Source organism: Mustela nigripes, chromosome 9 (assembly GCF_022355385.1).
Source record: "Mustela nigripes isolate SB6536 chromosome 9, MUSNIG.SB6536, whole genome shotgun sequence".
Taxonomy (NCBI): Eukaryota; Metazoa; Chordata; class Mammalia; order Carnivora; family Mustelidae; genus Mustela; species Mustela nigripes.
In genome coordinates, this window is record NC_081565.1 from 1,746,565 (window position 1) to 1,766,808 (window position 20,244).

Here is a 20,244-nt window from a genome sequence, read left to right on the forward strand (position 1 = left end):
ACAGTCCTCAGTCCTCAGAGGTGAGTGGCTCTCAGGCTGGGAAGGACAGGTCCAGGCCGAGCAGACAGAAGGGCCATCTCGCTGAGTCCCGCTGTGGGGGCCTCAGAGACTCCCAACCACACTCATCCCTCCATGCACGGAGAGGAAGGTCTCACAAGGCCCGAGACTGGCCAGAACCACCCAGTAGTCACAGGCGTTGGGGGTCTCCGGGATCCCCATGAGACCAGGGCCTCATGAATGTTTGGGGTGGAGAGTCAGTCCCCAGCCTGCTCTGCCGCATCCCCAGCCAGCTCGTGTTTGAGGGAGGCCCACCGCCCTCCTGGGCCCCACGGTCTCGCCCACGCTGGAGTGGACCCGTGCAGCCCCCCTTGTGCCGGCAAAATAGCTCAAACTTCCCTCACCTCATGCCAGGACAGGACCCACCAAGCAAGGGTAGCTGTCCAGTGGCGAGGCCGGTCGAGGGGAGGCGGGGGGCCGTCCCTCTCCCCGCTGCCCGGTGGGCTGCCGGGTGAACCGACAGGCAGGCCCTGGGGAGCCCTGGCAGGCAGCTCCGGCATGGATGGCCTGTGCCGGGAAGCTCCAGAGGCAGGCCCTGCCGTCAGCCAGAGGGGAGGGTGGCCGGACACTAAACCCGTGGCCACAGAGCCGTGCCCTCCCGTGGGGCTGAGATCCCACTGCCCACTTCCCTTGGCTCGCTGCCATGTGCTGCCGGCTCCACTGGCAGGTGCCCGGGAGCTCCCTCCACACCGAAACCCACGGACAGACAGTCAAGAGACAGGCCGGGGCCCAGGCCTACCTGCCAAGCCCGAGGCCAGCTACTCTGAGCAAGGGCAGGGCAGGTGAGCAGCCCAGGGGCCCAGCGCAGGACAGATGTGAGGCTGGCGGCTCCCCCGCGCCCCAGCTCTTCCTGAGGCCTGTGGGTGCAGAGCCGGGCGTGGAGGCACAGAGCACTGGCTGGGGTGTCTGCAGGGCGGCGGGGCACCGGGGGTGGGGTGGCGTGGGCACGAAGGCTGCTTTTGTGCCCACTACCCCCAGCCCCCAGCCCCCAGCCTGCAGACCCGCCTGTGGAGGGCGGGTGGCCACATCCTTCCCGTGCCCCGACCCTCACCGGAGCTGAAAGCTCTCCTCTAGCGCCTGCCCGCGGCCAGGGACCGACTGCCAGGGACGCCCCTGGGTGGGCACCCTGGAGGAGCACAGCAGCCGGGGGAAGGGGAAGAGGGGGGTGGACAGTGGCTTCTCAAAACAGCAGAGGAGCCCAGCCTGGGCCTTCCGGGTAGGGTGGTCCCGCCTGAGGCCTGCTGCGTGCCTGTTGGGGAGGGCCCGGTGTGGGCAGGTGCCTGGGAGAGCCTCTGTGGGCCTCTGTGGCCCAGGGCGTCTGCTCTACCGGTGACGACTCTGGGGGGTGGGTAGGACTTGTAGCCTCGGCCCCTCGGGGGGCTGCACCCGGTCCACATCCCCCAGGCAGCCTGGGGTGCCCTAGAGAGCCCTGCGGGCAGTGGACCCCCCATTACCCACTGCACCACGGGGGCCTAGGCCGGCCCGGCCTCCTGGCTGCCACGCTCCAGACTGGAGAATCCCAGCCCCAAGCCTCAGGCCACAGGGAGAGCGTGGGCGGCCGGATGCCCCGAGGGAGGGCGACCGTGTGAATGGATGAAGTCAGGCTGCACTCGGTGGCCACACCGAACGCCGAGGGCCTGGGCAGGATGTGACCACTCTGAGGACGACGTAGGTCTCCCCAGCCTCAAAGCCACCCTCCACCTGACCTAGATTGGAGCTGAGCCCAGGAACAGCCTTGTGCCTGGGGCCTGGACCGGCGCACATGGCCCAGGCTGGGTGAGGCAGGAGGGTCCCAGCAGTCGTCTGCCTGTCCCCATCCAGGCAGAGGCTGGGGGTCCCCGCCTCCGGACAGCCCTGTTTCCCACGGTACGGCACCGCCCGGGGGACTCAGCCCACGCTCCAGCCCTCAGGCCCACATCTCCTGTTGGTGCGGGGAGGGGGAGGCCGGTGCTGCCTTGGGCCTGCTCCTGCCTGGAGCTTCCCCCCCGCCAGAGTGGGCAGGGCCCGAGCCCCTGCCTCCCTAGGGTGCCGTGGGTGCCAGGACCCCTGCCCGTTCCCGCGGGCGTCCCTGCAAGCACTTACTGAGACAGAGAAGACTCCAGGCTGAAGTCTTCCATGTGAAGCCTGGGGACAGACACAGGCGCTCACGTCAACACGGAAGACGGATGGACGGGGGGCCTGGACTCCTGGACCAGGCGGGTCACGGACATTCAAGGAGGCGCTGGGCAGGGCCCGAGGGAAGCGGAGCGAACCCATGGGCACGCACCCCCTCCCCAACCCATAGAGCCCTCAGGCGGCAGAGGGGCCCACGGGACACAGCCTACAGCGGGGCAGTGACTGTGCCTGGAGACCTCAGTGCCCTGGAAAGCAGCACAGCGCAGGCAGCAGCCGGCACATGCGTCCCCTGCCCAGGCCATACCCCACCCAAGGCCAAGGCCAAGGCCACCCGCCTTCAGCCCAGGGATTAGGAAATGATCAGCCCATTCAGCTGTCCCTGCTCCTGCCACGCCTGCCCCTGGCACCACAACCCTGGCTCCAGGGAAAGGCACTGTTACCCCACTTCCCACCAGGGAAGCCGACTTGGCGAGAGCCAGTTCCCACATAAGGCGCGGCAGTCAGGGCTCCCTTGTCTCAAGTCCACCCACCTGCCCTCTGCTCCCCTGCTCTCTATGGGCCACAGAGCCCATGAGCCCTGCACCCTGACCTCCCAGAGAAAGGACAGGCCGAGGCTGGGTGCTGATGCTTCTTAGGAGGTACCCAGGTGCACCCCCTCCACTGACCAACCACCACACGGTGGCTGCCCTTTGGGCCGCCTGCGGAAGGGTTCTGCCAACCTGGCCACACACAACTGACCCCAGGATGGCTGGGCCTGGGCTGGACAGGAGGCGGGTGGGAGTTCTGGGGCTCTGGGGACGGGCCTGGGGGGCTGCGGGGGTCTGTGTGTGCCGAAATTCTACTCTTCTTTGATGACGTGCTCTTAATCCTCAAAGCAGCCACGTTCCAGAAGAGGAAGCATGGGTTCAGACAAGACCACTTCTTTGCCAAGGCCACAGGCAGGAGGAAGGAGCCGGCCTGTAGGGCTGGGGCAGTCCCTTGCCATGGGCTGGGCCACAGGCACTCGCCCACCCGTTCCCTGTGGGTGGGCAGGCTCCCCTCCCAGCGCCCAGCCCGCAGCTCCCTGTGCTGGGGTGGGCAAGGTGGGGCCACAGGACGCTCTGGGAACGAGGTCTGGACCGGGTGTGTGGAGCGGCGCCCCCCATGGAGCAGTGGGAGCCAGGGCTGCACCAGGCCTCAGCCTGGAGTCACCGGGTGCTTCCGGCAGAGGCTACATGTTTGCTCAGATTCCCTTTCATAGACCCCAGCACTGCCCCAAGCCCCAAGTTGGGGTGACAGCTGTCCCAGGAGTCTGGCAGGGCCACGGCCGTGGTGGTGGAGCCAGGAATTCAGGGAGAGTGGGTGTGGGGCCCTGGGGGTGGTGGTGTGGAGGGTTGAGGTTCCTGGAGGAGCATGGGGGCCACAGGAAGGGGAGGAGGGCGAGTGCGCCTGCGGGGAGGGAACTCTGCCTGCCGCCCTTGGACTGAGACAGGCAGGCTTGGGGTCAGGGCAAACACGTGGGGTCCTGGGAAGAACAGCAGGAAAGCAGGACCACACTGGCACCCCGAGGACCCCCAGATGCAACCTCGACGCTCGGGGCTTGGCACACTGCGCGCCTGCGCGGGAGCGCGGAGTGAAAGGTGTTTCCTGCAGTCCTGGCGCCCCTTCCCTCCTCAGCCCCAGTTCACAGATGCTCCCGGGGTCCTGCGTGCGGGGATGGGCCCTGCCCCCCCAGGCCCCTCCTCAGTGGTCAGAGACGCAGCGGGGAGGGACAGACTGCGCCCAGGGGCCGCTCAATGCCGCCCCCACCCGGGCTCACAGGGATGCTAACCCAGGCCCGGCGCCCGCAGCCACCTGTTCCGGCCCCGCCCCCGTCAATCCCCGCCCACCAGGCCCACCTCCGGGCCCCGCCCCCACACCGCAGGCCCCGCCCCCCGAGGGCCTGGGCGCGGAGCCCCTGGCGGGCAGCTGGAGTTCCCCTCTACTCCCTAAACCCTGCCTGTCAGCCCAGCTCAGAGATGTCCCTTCCCTGAACTACCAATGGCGGGGGCACAGACAGGGGCACGGCCAAGTGCACGACTCCTCCGCCCAGGCCCTCCTGCTCCCCTTCCTCCTTGGGGACCCCTCTTCCTCTCTTTCTGCCCTGCGGACACCCTGGTCTCCACCTGCCGCCTCACACCGGGCCCGATTTCCATTCTGGCCTCTGACCTGCTCCTCCCCTCCCCTCTGAGCACCCAGACCCACAAGAGGGTCCTGCCCCTGGAGTTCTCCTGGCTGTGCTTCCAGATGCCCCAGACTCAGCTGCCCACGGGGCGCCCCTCACACCCGCCCACTCCCCACAACTCCCACAGCCCCCGACTCTTTCCTAGATCTGCAGCCCTTCCCTGCTCACTGGTGCTGCCTTCACGCCTTCCGGGCTGCCCAGCCAGGCGTCCCCTCCGAGGATACACCAGGGACCCCTCCTTGGGTGCAGAACCCAAACCCCGGTGGAGGGCGTTCCCAGTAATCAGACCTATCCTCTCCCGCCCTGTCTGCCTTTCCAGGTCAGCCTCCCTGACCTGCCATAGCACCTGGGAAGAACAAGCCCACCCGGTCCTGGGGTCGCTGGGGCCACGGGGGGGCCCCAGAGCAGCGATGACGCCTGTGGAGGGCCCACTGGGCCCCCTGCTCAGAAGCTCTCGAATGACGGGCTGCATCACTCCAACCTCCAGATCCCAATCTCTAACCATGTCCCCCTCCCACACCTGCCTCCCAAGGCATTGGAGGAGGCCCATGAGCTCTGAGCCCAGGGAGCCTAGGCTGGGGGTGTGTTGGGGAGGAGCCCATGCGGGCCCACAGCATCCCTGTGACCAGGGAGCACTGTGTTGGGAGTGGGTGGGTGAGGGGCTTGGGCATGGGACTGGGAGCAGGACTTCCCTGGGCCCCGCTGCCTCCCCAGCACTGGTGAGGCATCCAGAAGGCTCTGGGCCACCCTGCGGAAGGCTCATGCCGCCAAGTGGCCCGAAGAGCTCTGGCCCTGGCTGGCCCCAGCGGGCAGCCAGGCATGCAGGTGAGACCGGCTCAGGAGCCGCAGCCCCTCGCTCCCTGTGATAACCGTCTCCAGCACCCGGACCCTGGGTGCCGGGTGCTCGGTCACATCTGACTGCCTACGGAGGCCTGCGAGGCCTGCTCTGCTCAGGAACCTGTTGTGGGTGCTCTCTGCTCCCGTCCAGAATGAACCTCGTAGCATGGGTCTAAAGTCTGGGGGCAACAGGCAGCCGGGCTCCGGGCCCTGATACTACGCAGCCTTGGAAAGTGCCCTTTGCTCTGCGCGAAGAGGCTGATATGGGTCCCACACTTCAGGGGCTGCCGGGGACAGAATGAGCCTCTCACGTAAGCACCAGCACGGAACTGGGGGCAGGAGAGTGCGGGCATGGGAGAGGGCTTCTTGGAGGAGGTGGCCTGGCCATCTCAGCTCCCGTTGGGCACTGCAGGCTCAGACGCAGCCTGGGCAGGACCTGCCATCTCCGCGTCCCTGCAGGAACAGGGACAGCAAGGGGAACCGATCTCTTCCAAGGGCTGGGCTGGCTGTAACCAGAGCCTCAAGAATCACTGCCTCCCACAGTGTCCAAGAAGCCATGGAGGGGAGAGAGCCGTCCTCAGGGCTTTGGCCAGCATTCGCTTCCTGCCCAACCAGGCTGCCCATTAGCTGCCCCGAGCCTCTTAGACACGCTTCGCCTCCATTCTTGACAGTCTGCTCCAGGGACTGGGAGTAACCACTGGGCAGCTCCAAGGAGCCGGAAATGGGGTGTGAAGGCAGGGAGGGGCCTGGACAGCCTGCAGCCCGGTGGGAGGGGCACGGGAGAGACTCCCTAGGCACCCCCGATTCTGCCATCTGCCAGGCCAACTCCCTGCCAACCTCCGCCCTGACCTTAATGAGGCCTGGCGCCCCTGCCCCTGGGCTTCGGCCCTGGCTGCTGGCTCAGCCTGGAGGGCCCCTGCTGACCTCCTGGACTCCCTCCCCGAAGACCAGCAGCCCGGGGAGCCCCCGCTCTCCTCACCCTGGCCCAGCCTGCTCCTCTCTGCCAGACACAGGATTCCGTGCCCACGATGTGTGCCTACACCAGGGCGGGTCTGATTCATCTCTGTTCCTCCCGCAGCATCTAGAAGGGCTTCCTGCACACAGAAGGTGCTGGCTAAGTACTAGTGCTAGCAGTCCAAGCCTCAGTGTCCTCATCCATGAGATGGGGGTGCTGCGTGCCCCCCTGCCCGTGAGATGGGGGAGCTGCGTGCCCCCCTGTCCTCAGAGGAACCGGAGAAGGACCTGTGATGCCCCCTCCTCAGGAGAGCCCCCTCCCCAGGAAACAGACCTCCTGCACCCTGGGGGCCACTAGCTTGGGGCACTCGTCCCCAGGGAACCTGAGACCTGACTATGTCCCAGCTCCAATCTGCTATGCAGCCTTTGGCCAGGCCCCCTACCTCCCTGGGCCTCATGCTGCCCGCCTCTGAAGTGGGGATGAGGACGCTGGCCCTGCCTCCGGACACGCAGCCACTAGAACCAACAGGAGTGTGGGCTCAGTGAGCCAGGGCAGGGCAGGGTCCTCGAGCCACCTGGCACTGTGTCGGCTCCTCTCTTTCCTCTCCCCTGCAGTCTTACCTGCAGGCCCGCCGTACCAGTTACTGAGAGCAGAAGGGAGTTGCGGGGGGAGGGGGGAACCACAGGCTCCGCACGCGCCTGGGTGAGGGTTCCCAGTGGGGAACCCAGTCATCGCCCCCCTCCCCGGGGCTGCAGGCAACGCGGCAGGTGCAGCCCAGCGGAGCCCGTCTGAGATGCGAGCGGCAGAAGCAAAGCCCCTCCCGGTGGCTCGCGGGGTCCCCAGGCACGCGCCCCTACCTCTGGCCCACGTCGCTGCCCACGGAGCCCCCGCCGCGGGCCGGCAGCAAAGGGCTGAGGCCGTGAGGCTCCTCTGGCGCCGAGACGCCGGCCGGGGCGCCCCCCGGGCCCGCCTTGCCCTCGGACGGCGAGCGCGGCAGCTTGGCCCGCGCCATCCTGCGGGAGCGCACGGGCGGGAGGCGGCGGGGGCGGCGCTCCCATCTCCGCGCCCCGCCCCGCGCTCCCCGCGCCGCCGCCGCAGTGGATCGGCCCGGCCGGGCGGGCGGGGGGCGCCGAGAGGCCGTGGAGGGGGGGCGGCCGGACGCGCGGGGGAGTCCCGGCGGGAGGGGTCTCAGCGCCCAGGGGCCAGCGCCGCCTTGTAACGGAAGTAGTAGTAAGAATCACGACAGTCACGGCGCTGGGGGAGGGGAGCAGTAGTGGCGCGGTGACAGCTGGTGGCTCTTGGCCACTCACCTCCGCAGGCAAGAGCGGCTGGAGCCCACGAGCGGTGCTCAGCTGTGTGCCCAAGTCCCAGGCAGCTTTCGAGTCCTGGGGACTCAGGTGGGGCTCTGGATGGCCTGCGGGAGCTGTGCCCACCTGCCAGGCCCCCAAACCCACGCTGGCTCAGGTTGGGTGATCCCACCCCCGCCAGGTGGGACATGCCCCATCTGTCTGCCCACCCTCCCTCCATCGGTGTTCGCAGGGGCACTCGCTAAGCAGGGCCCGTATGCTAGGCTCAGCTCTGTGCCAGGTACAAGGGCCCTGCTTTGGACAAAGCAGCTGCTTCGTGGTGGAGCCCCGTCTGCGCCTGATGCCCCGCTGGGGACGGCTCGGGTCACCCCGGCGACCGGGAACAACCCGGGAGACAGTGCAAGCTTCAGTTTTGTTAAGTGGGGAGATGCGGCACAGAGGTCGGAGGTGGATTCCCGAGGAGATGGAGGCGGGGAGAAACAGTCGGAGGAGCCAGCAGGTGAGGCAGGTGAGGCCCTTGGCCAGGGAGCTGCCAGCAGGTGTGGGTGCGGGAGGGGGGTGCGGGGGGGCCGAGGCTCTGGCTGGAGCCCGCTGGGGGCAGGAGGTGCTGAGAAGCATGGCTGAACTCAGCGGCCAGTGCTCCAGGCTTTCCTGACTTGCCTGAACCTGGACGCCCAGACCGGGGGCTCCAGCTTGCCTGGCTTCTGGAAGGTCTGTGGAAGGACGGTAGGCCTCAGAACCCGCAGCCCCTGCCGGCCCCTGCCCCGACATGGAGAGGCAGGACGGTCTGGCACAGAGCCATCTGGGGTCTCGGCAGACCCCCAGCACCCCCCCCCCCCGGGCTGTGCCCCCATCAGGAATCTGCCTCAAAGGAACAAGGTGTTGATGTGGAAAGCCCCACGCCTGCTCCTGGGGGGTGGTGCGAGGAGCTGGCGGACACTTGTCCCCCTTCCCGCGGGACGACATGGAGCGGCTGCCCCCAGTGAGTGCGGGGTTCTGGGCAATGCTGTGGCTCCTTTGCTCAGTAAGGAGCAGGGCGGGTAGCGGGCCACCCGGGGGGGGGGGCGGAGGAAGCCGCGGGGCTCCTTGGGAGTCATTTTCACCCACAGACAGGACGCAAGCTCGTGGTCGTGTGGCCACGATGGCGCGGCGCCCGGCTGTATGCGCGCAGACGGCCAGCGCGCCCGTCCACCGCAGGACAGCCTGCACATCTGGCCGGACGGCCGCGTCTGCCACGGCTACCCTGTGTTCTCCTGTTCCTGGGTTTTGAGGGCACTTGGTCCACATGCAGCGATGGCTTCCGAGGTCCATGGTAAGGGGGACCTAGGAGGGTTTTCCCAGTGTTACATAAGACGGGGCCTAACGGAAACCCTCCGCTGATGCGCAGGGACGGACCACCAGGCGACCGTCGGCACCGCGCTGTCTGGAGTGGGTGGCGGAGGCCCTTCCAGCTGGCCTGCTGCAGCGCTTACATAAGCTCTGATTTATTTGGAAGATGGTCATCCAGTTTACTGTACGGTCCCTGTTTCCTGTACGTGGAGGAGAGACCCCGGGCATGGGGCACCAAGTTCCCTGGCCACGGCACACCGTGAGCAGTGTCCCAAACTGCCCACTCCTGCTGGGCTTGGACAAGCTCGAGCCCCGTGGCTGCGGCAGGGGGGGCGGAAGCCGAGAGCCGTCTCCCTTTCCCCAAGCACTATGAACACGGCTTTCCTTCTATTGCTGGAGCAGCCCCGCGGAGCAGGGGTCGCTCTGCATCTTCTGTGCCCAGAGGGGCTGGGCCTGGCGGAGGCGGGGAGCACAGGTGGAGGTTGCCAGGCTTCGGGAGGATTGGATGGTGGGGGAATCCACCTGGGCTGAGGGAGTGGGTGGGCGGTGATGCCCCGAGACAGGGAGGACCAGAGGAGCGGATGGGGTGTGTTGCCAGATCCACTCTGGGCACCCTTCACGTGCCTGCCCCACACTGTCTCGTGGGGGGACTGGGCGCCCACGCCTGGCACGCTGTGGGCGGCGGGGCTGGAGAGGGACCTGGAGCGGGTGAGGCCTGCAGGTGGGACGTTACAGGTGTGCAGGCAGGGAAGAGGGCTGGCCCCAGAGCCTCGAGCCCAGGGAGAGGCAGAAGCTTCTCGAGATGGGGCTCGGGAGAACAGGAGCAGCAGGCAGAGCGTGGGCCGGGGACCCCCAGGCGGGTGCCGGCCTCCACCCTCTGAAGCCAAGCTGGGGTGTGCCTGCGGGGTCCTCGGCATCCTCACCCACAGCCCCATGTCGGGAGAGGCGACCCCGGGGGGGTGTCCTGATGACAGGCACCGTCGCCGGGCCGGGGCGGTGCCTGGGCGGCTCCTGGGGGCCAGGGAGTCCTCGGAAAGGTGCTCAACACCGCCAGTCACGAGGGCAGCGTGACTCAAACGAGACGCCACCGTGCACTCGCCGGGACGGCGGTGATCGACCCGCAGAAAGAAAACGTACTGGACGTGGAGAACTGGGCACCGCGCGCGCCGCTGGGATCACAAGAGGCGGCGGCGGCGGTGGGAGGGCCTGGGGCTTCCTCAAAGAGCTGAACTCGGTTTCCCCGTGAGCCGGCAGCTTCGCCGGCAGGAAGCAGGGTCTCCGGGAGGCAGTCGCACACCGTGTCCGGCATCACACACGGGAGCTGAACGTGGAAGCGGCTCGGGAGCCCAAAGACAGAAGGAGGGCGAGACGTGGTCTGTCCGCACCACGGAGCAGCATTCGGCCTCCGAGAGGAGGGAGCCCCAGCGCCGGCTGCAGCGCCGCGGAGCTGGAGGTCTGGTGCCGGCAGAGGTCAGCCCCGCACCGCGGGACCAGTTCTGTGTGAGCGGAAACGCCGTGGGGGAGCCGGACCCACAGACGAGGGGCGCGGGGCGCGGGGCGCGGCGTGGGCCCGCGGCTGAGGGAGGGGACAGTGGTTCACTGGGACAGTTTAGGAAGATGACACGTTCTGGGGAAGGCTGCCCAACATGCGTGTGCCCTGAGCTATGTCCCTACACACGATTAGGATAAGTTTTCTGTTAGGCGTGCGGTTCGCCGGGAGGAGAAGCTGGCAGGGAAGGCAGGGAGCCCGGCCGGAGGGGCTCCCGCTGGACCAGCAGCGACAGGTGAGCACCGGGACGGGCGAGGATTAAATCGCGGTGGAGGGCTTTCCTGCCGCTGCCGGGACAACTCACCCCAAACTGAGTGGCTGAGAACACGAGTTTATCATCTCATAGTCCTGGGACCCCAGCTCCACGCTGGGCAGGGCTGGTTCCTTCTGCAGGCTCTGGAGAGGGATGTTCCCCGTCTCTGCAACTTCTCGGGGCCCAGCCTCATGCCGCTGACTTCTGCTTCGGTGCCTCCGCCTCCCTTCTCCGAGGACTCTATGACACCACGGGGGCACAGCAAAGATCCCGCACATCAAAAGCCTCCATCTCACCACGTCCGCGAAGGCCCTCCGGCCTGTGGTGGCGACACGCGCCAGGTGCCGGGAACTGGGGTGTGGGCGTGCTGGGGGTTCCGCTGAGCCTCTGTGGCCCCGCGGGTGAACTCGTGCCCACAAGGAGGGTCAGAGAAGCGGCCCTGCGGGGTCACGGCCGGGGCTGCCAGGACACGCCGCCTTGCTCGGGAAACCGGTGACGAGAGAGAAAGAATTGTGTGCATTTTTCTGCCTTTCCAGCAGGAGTTCTGGGTCAGGGTACACACCCAGCTCCCCTGGACGAAGAAGCAACAGCAGCTGCAGAAGCGCGTGGTTGACACTTGGGGGCGAGACTCGGAGGAGGCAGGTGGCAGGGCCCTGCGGGGATGCTCCTGGAGCTGCGGTCCTTGGACGCACATGGGGTCCGTGCAGGGCAGCGGGGGGCTGTGCCCGCCCAGAGCAGGGATGAGCAGCCAGCCCCAACCCAGCAGGATACGGGGCGACTTGGCGGCCACAGCATCACCTAAAAAGTCCTTCCTGTTTGGTCCACGAGGCCTTTGGGCCCAAGAGCCAGCGTGTGAGGAAACTGGAGGCAGAGGGACAGGCTGAAGCCCCTGGAAGGGGCAGCCGGACGCAGCTGGACTGCAGGCAATGCCTCACCCCTGCCAGTGCTGCAGGGTGAGTCCGGGCACAGCCCGGCTCCGTCTGTCCTGGGGGATCGCCAGGCTTCGGCCCCGTCCACGGGGCTGGGCTCTTTCGCCGGCAGCTCCTCCAACTCCTCCAGACCCCGGCGGGCGGCAGGGCCCCTGGTCTCGCTGGCTGCCACCTGCTCCCTTCCCCAGGGCTGCCTCCATCTTTGGCTTGCGGCCCCCCATCTGGAGCGCCAGGCACTGGGTGCCAGAGGCCCCGTGCCTCAAACCGCCCGCTCTTCCATATCCCGCCAGAGAAGACGTCCTGCTTTCAGGGCGCTCATGCGACGGGACTGGGCCCCCCAGAGAATGTCCTTCTGATCAGCTCAAGGTCACGCTGAGTCTTCTTAATTATACAGTGGAGTTCCTCCCGGCGCAGGGAAGCAGCGCTGAGCCAGCGGCTCGGACAAGGGAAAGTGGGTGTCCCGACCCCGGGGCTGGCAGGGCCAGCCCTTCTGCGGCTCCCTCCCCGCCTTGCCCCTGGGGTGTCCTCCTCGGCCTGCCTCCAAACTGCCTTCTGTAAAAGGGCCCATCATGTAGGCGCAGGGCCCCCTCGACGACCTCGTGGGTACCTCGTGACCCTACTTTCACACAAGGACTCTTCTGAGGCCCCGGGCGGGTTGAACCCCAACCTGTGACTTTAGAAGTTCAGCCGCTGACACCGTGTCGGGTACCGTGAGGCCGGGTGTGGCCTCCCACCCCATTCACAGTCCCCGGCAGCCGTGGAGACCTTGGGGGGGCCGCCCCGGGTGGGAGCTGCTCGGAATCACGAGGAGTCCAAGGATCCCAATAACCAGACAGGACACAGGACTCCTGGTCTGAGCAAACCAGTCGCGAGGGGTGAGCTCCCCCCGGGACCCCCAGCCCCCACTCCCCTCCACGCCCTCCACTAATCCCCGGGCACCACCAGAGGCTCCCCAGCACATGGCGTGAGTCTCGGGGAGTCCCCTGTACATGCCGCCGGGAGCGTGTTGCCGGGAGACAGTGGCTTCCCAGAGTGGGGCTGGCCCGCGGGCCGGGGCACACCCCAGATGGAAACGGGGTGGTTTCTCCCATGGCCACTCTCCCCCGATAATTCTGTGCATTCCAGTGCCCACGGCTGTCCTAGCAGTTCCCTCCCAGTTCTGAGCCCCAAAGTCCGTGGTCAGTACCGCAGGGCTGTGACCCCTGGAAGCTGCCGTGTCCCTTGGCTTGGACTGTGTCCCCCTGATCCTTACCTCTGTCCTCATACGAGCTTGTCTGTGTAAAACTGCCCTCTGCCTCTCTCTTTTCAAATTGGGGTAAAACACACACAACAAAATTGACCGTTTTAACATTTTTTGCCTCCTTCTAATGAGGACACTTGGGATAGCGCTTAGGGAGAAGCCTCTCCTCATCCTAAAATCCTTCCTTTGGTCCCACTCTCAAAGTCTCTGCCATCTGAGGCCACATTCACACGAATTAGGACAGGGGCATCCTTGGAGGACTATCATTCATCCGACCTGGCGGGGGGTGGTCCTGGCTGGCTGTCTTCCTGGGGCAGCTCCCACAGCCCACCCGTGTGCCCCGTTCCCGCCCAGCAGGTCCAGAGGAATGTGGCGGGGCTGGCTTGTGGGGGCTGCCGCTGCGGTCGGGGCACTGCCTGGCCATGGGGCCACATCTCCCCTCACGGGCATTAGAACCCCTGCCAGGCTCAGCTGGAGTTCTTGGCCACAGTCCCCTCCAGAAGGAGACACAGGGCTGGGGGCCTTCTCCCTGCTCCCAGGCCCTAGTTAATTGCTCTGGAAGGGCCTAGAACGAAGGACAAACCGGCTGGAGAGGCAGAGCAAGACCGAGCAGACATGGAGACAGAGACAGAGGGAGACAGTCAGCTGCTGGTTAGCTGCAGGGGGGTGGGGCGCGGGCAGGGCAGGCCCCTGGGGAGCGTCTGGGGCTCTCCAGGGGCTGCATACGGGGAGAGCCCCGGTGAGCTCACCTCAGCCTCTCGTCCCCGCCCCACCCAGGGCCCACTGAGGCTGGAAAGGGGCAACGGAGGAGGGAGGGAGCCAGGACGGGGGGGGGGGGGGGCCCGGGGAGGGGGGGCAGCCGGCTCACCTCCCAGAAGGGACTCCCACCTCTAGAAAAGACAAAGGCGCAGTGCGGGTTGGCCGGGGCCTTGCCAGGCTTGGGGGTGTGGGTCTCCTGCCCGGCACCCAGCTGTGGAGAGGAGAGGTGGGCACCTTGGCCTCTGTCGTCGCGTACCCCCCTGCGCACCTGCCCCAGGCCCCAGCCCCCGCCCAGCACAGACACCCCTGCGCACCTGCCCCAGGCCCCAGCCCCCGCCCAGCACAGACACCTCCTCCCCGTCCCTTGCTGCCCCAGGGGAGCCGCGTTCCCTGCCTGCAGGTGGCCTCCTTCCTGGGCTCGATCGAGGCTCAAGGTCACAAAGGACGCAGGCCCCCCCCCCAGCCCGAGCCCTGGGAGCCGGGAGCCGTTGTTCCCACAGGCCGGGGGAGGCCCAGGGGGAGGGAGCCTCTCTTTCTCCGCTGAGAAACCGATTTTCCACGTCAGTGTAGGACCCGCTCCAGAAAACACCCCAGCAAAAGGACGCGCCACGTTATTCCGACTCCATCCAACTTCCGTGGGCCAAGGGTCCCACCGGACAAGGGCAGGAACCACTCTGCAGGCCCAGGGTGCCCTCCACAGCCCCACGCCACAAGCTCCCTTAGTACCCAGACAAGGGGGCAGGTGCCGGGTCCCTGGCTTCGGAGCACCCCCCGCCTTTACCCTGTGATAGCCGTGTCAGCGTCCTGGGGTGCGGCAACCTGGGGCCCTAAGACAACAGGGACTCATCTTCTGCCCGTCCCGAGGCCAGCGGTCCTTCCGGAAGCTCCAGGTTAGGGTCCTTCTTGCCTCTCCCGGCTCCCGGGGCCCTGCTCCTGGCTTGAGGCCACGTCCCCGCAACCTCTGCCCTTGTCCCCTCTTCTCTAGGGACATTGGCCACGGGGCTCGGCACCCAGCCTAACCTAGAATCATCTCACCTTGAGAGTTTTACCTTGATCACAGCTGCAAAGGCCCTATTTCCAAAAAAGATCGTGTGCACAGGCTCTGCGTAAGCATGCGTTCTGGGGCCAGGGCGGGGAGCCTCGCTGCAAGCACTGTTAGGGGTCTGGGTCTGGGGTACTCTCTGCAGCCCACCCCTCCCAAAGCTCCCCTAATCAGCCTTGGAACCCTGGACAGGGCCCCTCGCTGCGCGCACGCCCAGCCTGGAGGGGACACAAGAGGCTGTGAAGTCAAAGCAGAGCTTAACCCTACGAAGGGAAGGGCCACTTGCCACCTGCCGTTTCTCTCGTAGCATTAACTCCTCCGCCAAGCCTGCAACTTCGTATGCTGAAGGCCCAGCCCCCAGTGGGATGGTGTTGGGAGGCGTCCCTGGGGGTGATTAGGGTTCGCTAAGGGGCAGGGGCGCTCCCTCCGCCTCTCCACCACGTGAAGACATGAGAAGGTGGCTGTAAACCGGGAAGAGGCCGTCAGCCCGACCCACCGTGCGGGCTCCGTGCCCTCGGACCTCCCGTTGCCAGAGCTCTGAGACGTCAGCATCTCTTGCTTCAGCTGTCTGGTCGAGGCCGTTTTGTCGCGCAGCCAGAGCTGACTGCAGCACGGCCCGAGCCCTGCCGCCTCCCTGCTCTGTTCCGGACGCTTGCACGGTGCGACAGTCCCCCCACGACATGGCCGCAGTGGTAAACGGCCATCACGGGGACCCCAACAGGTGCTACCGGGAGCTACAGTTTGAAACCAAAACCAATCATGGTTCTGGAGCCCCTGGAGGATGCTGGTGCCCCTCATAGGGGGTCCATGCCGCGCTTCACACTAATTTGGGAGGAAGCGAACTCTGAGTCACGCACACGTGTCTCCCAATGTGGGCTTAGAGCTGGCACAGCCCAGCGCCAGGAGGGGGAGCACGGCTCCCGGGGGACACCCAAGTCCCCATCTTGGGGACTCCGAGATACCTCCAGGGCATGAGCAGGGGGGCCAGGACAGCCGGCACACGGATTGAGGCCCACTACTCCCCCAGCGCCCAGAAGACAGCGGCGTGCCCAGTCCACAAACACACACACAGGGCCCAGAGCCCGGCTGACCCGTCTCGGCACACGTGGGCCTGTGCCCTTCCCCGTCCTGTCCTTCCCTGGTGTCCCTTTACTCTCTGTCTGCCTGCTGCTCACTTTCTCAGGCTGGGGGACCCCAGTCCCCACAACCCCCACCTGGAGAAAGGCACGACCTGCCCCCAGGAGCCTGGACTCCACAGGGGTCACCGCCTTCTCTCTACCTTTTACCTCCCCCTCCCCACCACTCAGGCCCTTGTTCCCTGTGGGGGACCCCAGGTGACACGGGGAACGGAATCAGACAGCCCCGGCCCACTCACAGTGCCGTGGGGGAGGCACAGCCATGAGTCTTGGACCGGGAAGGTGAGTGGAAAAAATCAGCAATTTTACTCCCCAACACTAGCTCTTCCTTGGTTGGATCGCGCAGCCGTGCCGCAGTGAGCCCCAGACGGACGCGTCCCTGGAGCAGCCTCACGGCATCCAGCATCAGCTCCCGGGGCCACACGCCAGCGCCCGGGCCATGCCGCGACAGCGCGAAGCCAGACGCTGCCCAGACTGTGCGTGAGGCAGCGGGCCTCGGGGCTCAGGTGGGATAGAGGCGCGGCGGCAGCTGGGGGCACAGGGATTTCGGGTCAGAGCCGGGGAGCGGGGGAGGAAGACTGGGAGTCCGTCAGAGAGGCCGGTGGGCAGCAGGCAGGAGCCCGGGGGCAGGAACAGCCGCTCCCGGGGGTGACGGGCTCTGCAGGGGTGGCTGCGCTGGTTGAACAGAGTGTCTGGGGGGAGCTGAGGGGTTTGGCTTTAGCCCCATGTCCCCCCTGTCCCGGGCCCACCCAGTCCTACTGCGCAGGTCCCGAAGGTGGCAAGAATCCTCCAGCCCTGCCTGGGCCCCACCAGCCGGGGCCCTGGCCGTTTCCCCGGCCCGTGTGTCCTCCAAGTCTATGTGTTTGCAATGAACCCAGGCCGCCAGCTGGGGCAGGGCAGGGAGCAGGTGCTGGGGCAGAGCGGGGTTGCCACCTTGTCCTGCCCTCATTATGGAGCCACGAACCCAGCCCTGCCCATGAGTCACGACACAGAAGAGGCGGCAGGCCCCAGGAGGTCTGAGCCCGGCAGCCCCACACAGGAAGGACCCGGCGCGAAGCAGTGAGCTCCTCTGGCACCAGGCCAGCTGCCTCTTCAGCCTGGCCGGCATGGGCCGGGGCACGTCCATGGTCCCTGGTCCCCCTCTACTGTGACAGGGCGCTCTGTGTTCGTCATCGGCAGGGAACCCCCACGTGCAAAACTCGGGCTAGCCTGCTGTCCCCACGGCCTCCCTCATGGCCCCTAATCTTCCCCGGACCCCTCCAGAGTAGGGATCCCCGGTGGTGCTTGCCCTCCGGGGCTCTGGGGAGGGCCCTGGGTCCTGTGCCGGTGAGCAGGGACAGTGTCCCGCTCTGAAGCCTGTGCATCTGCTGGAGCCCCGGGGAGAGAAACAGAGGGGGGAAGAGAAAGAAGGGAAGGGCCCTGGGGCGGTTCTGACCCGGCCACACTGAGATCCGCCTGCGCTGGCGGCCTCTCCCGTGGGGCCCAGCGATGTCCACTTACTAACAGTTACAGCTGAGTGGCTCTGAGGGCAGCTGTTCCCGATCCCCCTGCTGCGGGGGCCTGAGCCTCTTCTGCTCAGCGGAGGGGAAGGGGCGCGCCTCCCGCAGGGACCCCAGTCCTGCCTGCTCCTCTCCGCACCCAAAACCTGGGTTTGAGGGTCCCCAGGGGACCGAGAGCTGGGGACTCCTTGCCCCGGGAGCCCCGACTGTCAATCACCCTGCGGCAGGGCGGGCAGGGGTCTGTGCTCGAGCCCCCGCACCCCACCCCAGGCTCCAGCAGCGCAGGACTGTCTTCCCACTTCCCAGTTTGTTGTGTGAAATAATATTTGGCACTGCTCGACTCCAGAGAAGCAAGCCCGGCTCCCTCCTCTGTTTTCAGAGGAGCAGAGACCAACAGCCCAGTGGGGTCCCCTGGGGTCCTGGCCTCTTCGTCCTTCCAGCAGCAGCCTGGTGCCCCCCCCAATCCCCAGGGCCCCCGAGGGCACTGATCCCTGATCCCTGGATGCTTCTCAGGGTCCCTCGGCCCACCACTCAGATGCCTGGGGGAGAGGGGAGGGCGCCGATGCTGACCCGGCCTCCAGCTGCGCCCCCCCACCCCGCAGGCTGAGTTCTGGCCCGGCAGGCAGCCGTGGAAAGCAGCTGGTCAGGGACACGCAGGCCAGGAGGTGGCCACATGCCAGGCCCGTTGCCTTCACCTGTGGCTCTCCCCACCCCAGCCCTTCCCACAGTTCTTCTCGTGGGGGACAAGGCAGTCGTGTCCCCGCGTCCCCCTGTACCTCAGGGGACAGAGCCCAGCTGCATCTCCCTGAGCCTGGGGGTGGGCAGGGCGGAAAGCCTCCCATCTGTGTTCCAGGACAGAAGGCAGAGAAACACTTATGATGACAAAACTCCCCCTCCATGTCGCTGTCTCATCACAGTGCTGTTTGCGGGGTGACTGGGGCTGTCATCACCCCTTCCTGTGGCCCCCAGCTGTGAAGCACTCAGATCCCTAGGTCTATCCCCCAGGACACTAGCGCCACGTGCTCAGGTGTCCAAGTGCACGGGAGGGTCAGCTGCAGACCTGTTGGGGGGCGGGTAGGGAGCAGGAGGTGGAGCGGGGAGTCCCGAGCCCCAGGCCTTGCCTGGCCCAGGGGCACTTCTGCAGAGTCCTGCTCTCCTGGACCTCAAGACCTGGCCCTGCAGGCAGTGGTGAAGGTTACCCCGAGACCTCAGCTGCTCCCTGGAAGTTTTGTGAGTTCTGGCTCTGCCCTCCTCCCCCTCCCGGCTCTTCCCCATCCCCCCAGGAGAGGCCGAAGCAGCCTCCTTGACCCACGTGGGCTGAGTCCCTCCCTCCCTCCAAGGCCACAGCGTGTGAGGCTGCAGTGACTCACTGCTGGTGGCTTTATTTCTCCGGAGACGGAGAGCAGGAAGCCCACAGCCCCTCCTGCCCACTCGCAGCCTGCCAAGAGTCAGGGCGGCAAATCACAGCTCACCCCACAGAGTCTGCCCTGGGGCCTGGGGGCTGCAGGTGGAGGGCTGGGGGGACGGAAGGGGCTCCAGGATAATGCTGGGTGCGGTCTGCCAGAGCCCCCAGCCTCATGGTGCTGGGGGACAGCCTGCAGCCCCAGAACCCCAGGCCAGGCCCCTGTCCCCGGAAACACCCTGACCAGGTTTCCATACATGCAGAAGGGGACCTGCCGGGCCGGGCGGAAGCCTGCCTCCATCCTCCACCTTGGGAATCGGTGATGGGGGAGGGGACATAGGCACGGAGGATGAGAAACGGACAGAGGTAGCAACTCTAGGGGCCCATGTCACAGGCATCCAGGAAGTGGCCTCCAGCAGCCCGGCTTCCCTGGCTCCTCCTCCCTGAGCTAGGACTGTCAGCTCCGACCCAGGCTGGGCCTCCCTGCTTGTGAGTCCCGATGGACGGGGGTCTCAGCTGATCTCAGCCACCCCCACCTCCAAACACAACCCTGGCCCCAATAAGACCTAGGAGCACAGCCTGTCAGCATGAGGGGTTCACGAGAGGGACAAGGCCACAGCTGAACCAAAAAGCTTGAAAAAAAAAAGCTCTTCTCGCTGTGCTCCTGGCACAGTGGCTGGCAGGGGGCAGCAGAAAGGTCCCTCCAGGTCCCCACCGTGCCCATTCCTCAGTGCCCCCCACCCCAGCTGTCTGCTCCTGGAACCCTGGGCAGCCAACACCGCACCTCCCCGGCTCTCCTCCAGTCCCCAAGCAAGCAGGGGTAGCATCACCTGGAACCCGGCAGGAGAGGTGCAAACCAGTGGCCCCCTCCCCACCCAGGAGCCCCGTGGACCCTCCAAGGGCCAGCCACACCCACCAAGGCCCTGTGCCTCCTCTCTGGGGCATGCAGTGAGAAGACCTCTGCCATCCTCTCCTGAAAGCAGAGGGATGTGTGGCTTCAATTATGCCAGCCGCAGACACTGGCATTTACCGACGCAGCCAGAGGCCCCCGGCCTTCTCCGGGTGACAGACGCCATTCCTGCCCACGTTGGAAAAATCTCTGGGGCTGCTGTTCTCAAGACTTAACGGAGTCCCAGGGAAGCAGGTGCCGAGGGGCTGGCGCTGCCCTAGGAAGATGCTCAGAATGCAGGTCCAGCTCTGTGTTCCAGGGGGGCAGGGGCGCCCTGGCCACAGGCAGAGTTCTCCTGACCCCTCTGTCTCCCCAGAGAGGGATGGGAAACTTTCCTGTGGGTGCTCTGGGTGGGCTTGTCATTACGATATGCAGTCCCACAAGGGGAACCAGGGAGCGGGGAGCCTGGCTACTGAACTCTCGACCTTGACGGTGAGTGGGCAGGTGGGGTCTGCTCCGCTCTCCTCCCGATGGGAACGCAAGCAGACGTGCTGGGGTCTGGTGGGACGTTCTGCTTCCGGCTGTGGGCACAGCGGTCTTAAAATCCCTTTCCACACGCTTTGGCAGCTCCTCACTGTCCTTACACACTGACCTTGTTCACAAATCTGACTTTTCCCAGGTCAGCTTCAGCCAACGATCATCCCAGGGACTCAGTCCGCGTCCGACCCTTTCAATGCGTGTGC

General features: G+C 66.4%; 1 protein-coding gene across 9 annotated transcripts in view; it reads right to left on the reverse strand.

The window, feature by feature from the left end:
- Positions 1-20,244, reverse strand: part of KCNT1 (potassium sodium-activated channel subfamily T member 1) — a 62,159-nt gene that overhangs the window by 29,918 nt on the left and 11,997 nt on the right. For 2 of the 9 annotated variants that reach the window (XM_059410345.1, XM_059410341.1), the window contains exons 1-3: positions 7,025-7,107; positions 6,192-6,306; positions 2,140-2,181 (exon numbers count right to left, since the gene is read on the reverse strand). The exons of 3 other annotated variants lie outside the window; for them this stretch is intronic. In XM_059410345.1, the coding sequence (XP_059266328.1) occupies positions 2,140-2,181; positions 6,192-6,273 (124 nt within the window). In that variant the 5' untranslated portion in view covers positions 6,274-6,306; positions 7,025-7,107. Of the gene's footprint in view, positions 1-2,139; positions 2,182-6,191; positions 6,307-7,024; positions 7,181-20,244 lie in introns of those variants that run through there. 4 more of the 9 variants (XM_059410344.1, XM_059410343.1, XM_059410349.1 and 1 more) reach the window with 3 other exon arrangements.